The sequence below is a fragment of the Larimichthys crocea genome, chromosome XI (genome assembly GCF_000972845.2).
Source record: "Larimichthys crocea isolate SSNF chromosome XI, L_crocea_2.0, whole genome shotgun sequence".
NCBI lineage: Eukaryota > Metazoa > Chordata > Actinopteri > Sciaenidae > Larimichthys > Larimichthys crocea.
In genome coordinates this window covers 4,383,172-4,392,129 of record NC_040021.1, presented here as the reverse complement: position 1 = coordinate 4,392,129, position 8,958 = coordinate 4,383,172, and the positions used below count along the sequence as shown (strand labels likewise).

The following is an 8,958-nucleotide window of genomic DNA, read 5'->3' as shown; positions in this document are numbered from 1 at the left end:
GTGATCCTTGGAAGTAGGTGAAGTTGTGCCAGTCATCTCGAATTTTCATGAAAAAGGTTAAACTCCACGAAACAGTGCGTTGAAATAATTCAAATTAGTCCTACCTCGACCAGCTACAGCATGAGACATGATAATATAACACACATGCTACCACTACAAAAGTAGTAACAAATACTCTTAATGACGGGGTTGCAACATTTAAATTGTACAGTACTAAAGTGATGCGTGGCTCATTTAGAGAAGGAAATATGTGGTAGAGGACTAGAGGACAAGTGAAACTGGCTTATCTAACATTTCACAACAACCTTCTGTTTTGAAACGTAGCCTATGGTAACACAAGTATGTACAAAAACACACACATGTATAACACAAATAAGCTTCATGCCATAGGTTCAATGGGGAAGTAGGTATAGTTTCTGTTCTAGCTGTTGACCACAGAGGTTTGTCTCCCTAGAAACTGTCGCCAAAATACGCATCTGCCTTCACACAGTTCACCTGACCGGACCAAAGGTAAATGACTGCGTGTTGGGAGTAACATCAACCTGTTTCGCTTTGGGCATGTGCTCATAAAAAAAGAGACCGAACAGCTTGAGTGGAATTTCCAGCCGCTCCGGTGATGTATTATGGGAGGCATCAGGAAGAAGCCACTTAGGGGAAAACAAAAAGATACACCTTACAAAAGCAGCAGACAGGAAACAAAAGTGGAGTGTTTTCATAAAAGAGCTCTTGTCACGAAGCCTGCTTGCCTTACAGTTTCTGCAATGCAGATGCATAGCTCATACAAAAAACATCTCCAGTCACTCAAATGGCACACGAGCGTCGTGTTACATGTGCATGTCTGAAATATCTTTTATGAATCCGTCCAACAAGCAGTCATCTTGGGTTTGGGTGTGTACAGATACTTAAACTACTCCCCCAAACACACACACACACCACCAAAGAAAAAAGAAAAACACAATATGCAGTTAGTTTTTATTTTATTTTATTAAAAAAATTAATGAACTGCTTAATCTCAACTAGACAGAGCAGTGTAATAACACACCAAAGAACATTAACAGTTTACTGCAGAGCAAAGATAAGACGTGATAAATAGAGAAAACTGTTTCACATCACACACTTTAGCGACCTAAAAAAAAAAAAAAAAAAAAGATGAAGCTGCATTTTTAGTTATAAGATATTTATATATATATTACATTTCTATGTGGACTACCAGTTTTTTTTTTCTTTTAACAACAAATAGCACGGATGTGATTAGTTTTTAGGGTTGCAGATCTCTTTTGGGCACACGGTTAATTTTTTAAACGAAGTAAATGGAGCATTAATCCGAAACAATGCATATAAACACACGACAGGATCAATCGAAGCGCTGATGAAAAAGTTTGAGAAATTACGAAATAAAGCATGTTCCATTTCTAGCCATTCAAACTAGGTTAAAGGTGATGAAGAGGTAGAGTTTCTTTATGGGTGTTGAACATGTTGATAGCAAGTTTTGGCACTCACATCGAGGTGGCTTTCGTTGCACCCCCGTGCGTAAAAGAAGCAAAGTCATCGAGCCGGTGACTCAGAAACAAGGTTTTTTTTTTTGTTGTTTTATCAGTGTTCAGTTAAGCAGAATCACGCTCTATGTCAGAGGGAAGTATGATTTATACGGTGAGCATATTTGTCTAGATAATGAAGAATACAGATCAAAAAAACATCAGATCAAATACAGCTTTTTTTTTTTCTTTTTTAAAAAAAATCTAAGTTTGCAGCCGACTAATCCGACCTATGATTCAGCTCAAAACTTCATACCGACCACCGACCTCCCGGAGATCTGGATGTCATCAAAGGGAAATAGAGCCAGAATCTGAAAGACAAGGGTACAAAAAGGTCACATTTTTACTGAAAGCAAAATATCCCACACCCAGTGTGTTTGCGTGTATGGAAGTCATGCCGATCGGCCCTGTAGCTTGTTATGAAAAGTGTCAAATGAGGCAATAACGCTGGTATTTTTCTTGTTTTTCTTTTCTTGTCAACGAATCCCGTGAAAAAAGACCAAAACGACCAACAAACCATCTTTAAAACTTCTCTATCCTGTCTGTGGCACTCAGTCTAATTCTATTAAATCCATAAACCTTTAAAATGAGTGACAAATATATTGTTACAGGTCAAAAAAGTTTTCCTCAAACTGCTGGGCACTGTAGTTTTTTAGCAAATGTTACTCAAACAGGAGTAAATGCTGCATTTGTTGGGGACTATTTTCACCTGTGGATTAATACAGATGCAACCTGATGGGTTTTTACAGTACAGCTGAGCTCTACTGCACATAGGAACAAACTATAAAAGATGCACAGTGGTCCATCCTGTCAAACTTACATCATCATTGCCGTCAGCTAGATCCAGTGCCGTCTCGTCCTCCATGTTTCGCAGCATTGTGTCGGCGCCAGACTGGCAGAGGAGGGTGGCGATGGTGGCGTCCTGTCTCCCGACCGCCAGGTGCAGGGGCGTGCAGCCGTTGAACATGGCGGCGTCGACGTTGGCTCCCCTGCCGAGCAGCAGCTTCACCGACGAGATGTCGCGCAGCTCGACGGCGAGGTGAAGAGCTGTTTTGCCGCTGGTTCCTTCCTGCCGGGGGGTTCATAGAGGGAAAAGAGAAATTCCAGTGGTGCACAGATGGGACAATAAAGTATGCGCATTTAATTTAATTAAGTGTTTCTTTTAATTTCCTGCAAGCGTGGAAGAAAAAGGACGCAGCGGGTCACATGATAATAATAAGAAAAATAAGAATAAGCCACATGTGAGGCAGAGGGATATGTTTGTCCGGTGATTTAAACCGAGAGGAATGTCTGGGGTAGTTTCTGGACTGACTGCCATGTTCCCGTCCATCAATAGAAAGTTAAGAGTGGCTGACCAGCCTGGCCTAATCATATCTCAAATCTAATTATGTCTCCTGCAGGAAGCCCTGAGCTCAGCTCATATCACTATCAGCATAAGCACAGGTGCAGCAGATTTATAGACAGGAACACAACATAAGGCCAGGCGCAGTAAACAGAGTCTGAAAGTAACAAGATTATAAATACTGGAGCATTACTGGATCAAATGAGGGATACTGCAACTAATTAAATGTTATTATTATAACATATACAGACAAACTAACGTTTTCTCATCTTCTCCTTCTTCCAAAATAGATAACGTCACGCCAAACTAGACGAGAACAAACTGATTAAAAACCACAATGATCGATATGATGCTCGAGTCGTTTCGCAGACTAACCTGGATATTCGGGTCTGCTCCCTTTTTCGTCAGGAGGAGATTCATGATCTGATGTTGCCTGTTCAGTGCAGCCAAGTGAAGACAGGCAAGACCTGCAAGTACACATCTTGTTTGAAACGTGGATCATAAAAATACCCCTAATATAACAATGCACTGATGAGGTCCTGCAGCAGTTTATTCGCCCCCCCTGCCTCCCTCACCTCTCCAGTTCTGGGTCTCAAGAACCGGTGCCAGCTTGCTGGGAGAAACTTCTCTGGTCATCTCAGTTGCGCACACTGTCTGCCCATGCTGGCAGGCCACATGGAGCGCCGTGTTACCATCCTGGTCCTGCAGCCCCAGGCTAGCCCCTTTCTCCACCAGGCTCTTCACCACGTCTGTCAGGTTCAGGTAAGTGGCCAGGTGCAAAGGGCTCTAAAGGATCGGCAAAGGACGAGGACGTTTATTCTAGATTCTTTAACTCGTCTGATTTATTTCTACTTCAGTTTTTCGAGTGCATATCCCCTCAAACAACCCCCCCAGAGAACAGGTCCGTACCTGCAGCATTCAGCTGTCGGTTACGTATGAACAAAGAGACCAACAGAGATTCCAGATGAGAAAGTGAGAGTCACACTTTCAACCCAAAACAAACAAGTCTTGTGGTTGCGCTGAATTCTCATCCACTGAGGCTACTGTGGGTGTAGCATTTGATACTTATCAGTGATGGCTTTATCCTTTTCTTTTTCATTTAACACTAGAAGCTGCCGTCGGACTGAATTGCAATCTGTGCAACGCAGAATGAAACCGCAAAAAAAAAGGGCACGAAAATGCCTCATCATCGGCTTTTTTTAAAAAAAAATGCAAAATGTCAGAGGGTGGGTTCTCTTTTTAAAAACCCCTACATGGTAATGTCTCCAAATGTGAGGTCTTAGAATGACTGCAGAGAGGAAATAAAGAAACCAAAATGGACTTGAGTCTAACTGAGTCATTGCATGAAGTGCTGAGTCCTAACTTCAGATGTTTCCCTTTGACAGTTCTGTCAGTTTGCTCCGTGCTCACTTTGGTTTCTGCGCTAAACAAAAAACTCTCTTTCTGACATGCTGAAGGACTGGAACAATTCCTCCACCCACATCCACACAAGGATGCACTCCACAGCTCCCTGTGGTTCTATTTCTACAGGAGGTAGAGGAGGGGAGTTTCCATTCAAAGTCCCTTATGAGCTAACACTGGAACCACCCACAGTGACGTCCCTGCGAGAGGACGGACTGCAAATAAAGAGGAACAACAGTTCTCTGGAAGTACAGTTATAAATAATGCTACCGTTTCCACAATTAAGATACTGATTAAGAGGAAGTCAATAAGGATTTAAAAAATTCCAGCAGAAGCTGCTGTGCAGTCACTCACCTGGTATAAATTGTTTTGGATGTCCAGGACTTCTTTTGGGAATATCTGTATCAACTGTTTGGCGATGAATTCGTCTTCATGGATGATCGCTAAGTGCAGGATGCTACAGTGCAAAAGGAAAATAAACATCTTTAATGCTTGCAAAAATAAATAAAGAACCATTTTCAAAAACACTTTCTCTCACGTTGAGCAATCGACACCCAAAAAAACGCAGCAAGAGAAAATGTTGCTTCATAATTTTCCTCGGTATTCATCTCGAGAGACTAAAACGAAATGTGGGCTGAGTGACAACATTTAGCCGTTGGGGTATTGAGCAATATATATATATAAAAAAAAAAGATAGTTCAAGCAAAGGGGCTTCTTAAAACCGCCTATCGGTGGGTGCATCCTTGTATGTAGGGTTGAAGCGAATGTAAAAAAAAAACCAAAACAAAACCAAAACACACCGACCTCAAAACACGAAGGGAAGTTGTAGCAAACAAAGATGTGTGCAGAAAAAAAAAAAAAAAAGAAGCAGGAAATGGAAGCGAGCATTAGTGCTTAATTTAGACAAACTGTGAACAAACACAAAGAGGGTCCCCATCGTAGAAAAGTTCAGCTTCGGAGGAGCGGCTTCGAATTTCTCTCCCTATCGGGCTACAAAATCAAGCACCGAAACCGTCAAGCGCAGTCACATCACCCTCTTAAAGATCAGCAGTGAATTAAAATGTCACTTCACTACGCTGAGACAGACAGTGTGGGATCAAAACGTTTCCCACAGAGCCTCGATGCACAGACAGTTCACTCATCCGTCTGCTTCGGGCCAGTCAATGACAAATATCAGGTTAACTATCAGACCCGCTCGTTCTGTATGTGCATAAATAACGCTACTCCAGCAGTAGTGAGAGTGTTGTTTGTTTTATACAACTGATTTAATCATTATCCAATGAGAGGTGATAAATGAATCATAGTGTACGGTCTGATTTAACACTCAATGGATGACATATTACTTCATCTGTATTGTTTCACTTTCCACCAGCTTCTATGCCGAGGCCATGACTGCCCTGAGTGACCGCAGGAAATCATTCATGGACTGGTGCTCTGTATATACTGTATGTATGAGGATCTAGGCACTGTTTGCAATGTTTTTATCCCTTTTATTTATGTTTCATACTGTGTTTTTGCCACTGAAGATCCTTTTATTTATGTTTCATACTGTGTTTTTGCCACTGAAGATGGCCACCTTTTTCCCTGTTAAAGGATTTTTTGTGGGCACTCGAACCGAGGGTCTAAGGACAGAAGGTGTCACTCCCTGTACAGATTGTAAAGCCCTCTGAGGCAAATGTACTTTGTGACTTTGGGGCTGTACAAATAAAACCTGATTTGATTTGATTTAAATTTCGTTATGCAATGCACAATGATGGGAAAGATCCTGGATTTCTCTGGTAAAAGCAGAACAAAGTGACTCGCTGTTCGGTCATTCACATGGATCAAACAGTTTTGGTAGTTTTGGATGAGGGTGAGTAACAGTATGATGAAGGCACAATCATCATAAAAATGATTTCACCTGGAAGCGTTGCAACATCGCTCTGACTTTCTCAAACAAAAAGAGAAACCGCTCTTCTTTAATAACACACATCCATGCAGTGCATTATTAAAACAACTCGTCCGTTAATTGTTTAATCGACGGCTAAATCGACAGAACGTTGAAGGAGCTGTGATGTCAAACATCTGTACGTACCGCGCTGCAGAAATATCTATTAAAACAAGCTCGGGTGTAATTCCACTTGTGCCTCGAGAGGCGATAGTGAGTCACTATAGCGTCCCGGATGAGGAACCGGAGAACCGGGGGCATGGCGGGGAAACAAGAGGTGTTTCCAGCCGACGGACGGCGGACTCAGTAGCCCCGAAGAAGGCAGGAGCAGAACCAGAACTGTTGTTATTGTCGCCATCTATGGTGCTAGAGCTCTAGGGTACGACCTCAGACAAACAAGGGGTAACCAAGAAAGATGGAAATGCTGTTACGTGACCCCGTTTTTCAAACATTAGAAGGTTCCAGCTTCTTAAGAATTAAAGAATTTGCTGCTTTTTCCTCATCTTGAATCAAAGTAAACAAAAATATCTTTGAGATTTGGACAAAAACAAGCAATTCAATGTCATTTTAGGCTCTGGGAAAACGGTGATGATTTAATATTTTTGGATGTTTTTAAAAAAGACCAACCAGTAAATCAGTTAATCCAGAAAATGATTCATAGTCGCAGCCATAAATATAACGTGCAAGCGAGCACATACCAAAAGGAAAAGCCAAACAAGTTTTCAGATTAAAATGTGATTAATGGAAATAAATCCGCCAATAAACTATCACAACAATGCTTCGAGTGTACCGATAATGTGTCTCATGGGAAAGTATCGCCGAATGTTAGTTAACCCTGTGAGCGAGCATCTCGGTGTGAGAGGAACTTCCTTGTTTGAGTAAGACTTGAATGAATAAGAAAAAAAAAAAAAATCCCACGGAGGGGAAAAAGAAAATAATGTTTGCATGATTCTTCTCTCAGTTTAAGTAAGCGCAGCGCGTTTCAGGTGTTTTTTTTTTTTTCCATCCCAGGTATCTAAAGTCGGGGCTGTGATAATGAAACCGTGCGGGCCTCGACAATCAGGCAAGCGGAAATGAAAAGAGGTCAGAGACACAACAACATTCGCCAACAATGCTGCGACTGCTGTACGCCAGCCGCCTTGGGGTTTACACTACTTGTAAGCCTTGCAGCTGTCAGTAGTAAAGCTTTCACGTCAAAACACATGATGACATGGCACCCACAGAGAGATGTCACACAAGGTCGACATGGGCTCATATATATATATCTATATCTATATCTATATATATATAAATAAAGGCTGTTTGTGTGAAAAAAAGCAGCAGTTTCATTGAGTCAAACTGAGAATTGAACAGCTACTGTGGCAGGTAACTGACATTTCTAGAAAAAGGAGGGGGCAGCTAGTGAACTGTGTGATCCACCAAATAAAAAACACACACTGTCCCATCCTGATCAACAAGTTTCTTGGATTAAAAAAGCCTTCCACATTGCTGCTGCTGCTGCTGTTGGTGGTGGTGGTGGTGGTGGTGCCGTGGCCTCACAGCATGTGCTTTGTCTGTGTGCTTCATGGGGAAGTCCAGGCCTATCTGTTTCACTTCTGTTTTCTGCCTGAGAGAGAAGTCGTCCACATTCATGACAAGGACAAAGTTCATTAAAAAAAAAAAAAAAAAGTCTGCAGTATCACACGCTGCTATGAAATCCCCTTCAAAAGACAACCATGGGAACGACTACTATCTCCACACTGACATTAAACATCATTTCCAGTGGAATTAAAAGCTGCACCGCCAGAAAAGTTAGTCGAACGAGTTATTATAAGTCAAGATTTCTGCTGCTTTTCATCCCTGTAAGCTTGAATAACACCTGAAGGTGACTTTGAGCACTTTGTCTTTAACTTATATAACAGTAGTTTGCATAAAAACTTAAATTCAAGGCACCATGTTGCAACAAGGCCAAAGCTCAGAAAAGACACAAGAAACAACTGAGAAATAAAACTAAAATAAATAAAAACATACGTGTCTCCATCTTCAGTAATAGTTGTGAGCAAGTTCTCGTCCTGTTCAGACAGTTCAGAGATCTCTGCTTGGTCCTCCTGGACACTGGAAAGAGTGCAGTCCTCCACTATGTCTATCAGACTGTCCACCGTGATAGACGAGGAGCCGTAGGCTGAGTCCAGGCGCTCCTCCCCGGCGGTAAACTTGTCCCTCGGCCCGCTGAAGTCCGCGCTCGGTTCCCGGGGCTCCTCTGACTTACATATGGAGCGGAACGACTCGATGCCCGAGTCTGTGCGGTTCTCCTCCTGCAAGTCATCTTTCCTACAGTCGTCGCTCGCCATGGTCGGTGCTGCTGTTGCTGCTGGAGGTGGTGGTGGTGCTGCTGGTGGCTTCCTGCCGCCTTCCCCTGAGGATTTACGGGCTTCTAGCGCGTGTTGTCGCCGCTCGGTGCTCGGTGCTGTGACCGGAGGATACCGACACCTGAGGAAAGCACCGCACCTTTGTGAAACCAGAGGAACGAGCCGCTGCGTTTCATGCCACCAACCGACGATACATCACCTCACACCTTTTTGTTTTTTTTTTAGTTTTTTAATCTATAACTCATCACAGGTTATGAACAAACAAACAAACAAACAAACAAACAAAAAAGAAAGAAAGAGGAGCTGCCTTGTCGTCTACATATCCGGTAAGTGCGTGAGCTCCGGGCAGAGAGCAGTGAGCAATGAAAGGCGAGAAGGGGAAGCGCTGACATGTGAAAGCACAGG

The 8,958-nt window shown here is 42.6% G+C and overlaps 1 protein-coding gene across 1 annotated transcript; it reads right to left on the bottom strand.

Annotated features, from left to right (window-relative positions):
- Nucleotides 1–1,573: 1,573 nt before the first annotated feature.
- nfkbie (nuclear factor of kappa light polypeptide gene enhancer in B-cells inhibitor, epsilon) lies at nt 1,574–8,958 on the bottom strand. Its single transcript, XM_010738427.3, has 6 exons — nt 8,216–8,958; nt 4,633–4,735; nt 3,453–3,663; nt 3,253–3,344; nt 2,356–2,604; nt 1,574–1,846 (listed from the first exon to the last, which is right to left on the bottom strand). The coding sequence occupies exons 1-6, from the start codon at nt 8,533–8,535 to the stop codon at nt 1,778–1,780; spliced, it is 1,044 nt and encodes a 347-aa protein (XP_010736729.1). The 5' UTR covers nt 8,536–8,958; the 3' UTR covers nt 1,574–1,777.

What these genes read in the sequence shown, in the direction of transcription:
- nfkbie (XM_010738427.3), bottom strand. Translation starts at nt 8,535, where the DNA reads ATGGCGAGCGACGACTGTAGGAAAGATGACTTGCAGGAGGAGAACCGC. An exon ending in TCCAAAACAATTTATACCAG is followed by an intron (nt 3,664 to 4,632) that starts GTGAGTGACTGC and finishes CCGATCCTTTAG; the next exon opens with AGCCCTTTGCACCTGGCCAC. An exon ending in GAGCAGACCCGAATATCCAG is followed by an intron (nt 2,605 to 3,252) that starts GTTAGTCTGCGA and finishes ACCCCCCGGCAG; the next exon opens with GAAGGAACCAGCGGCAAAAC.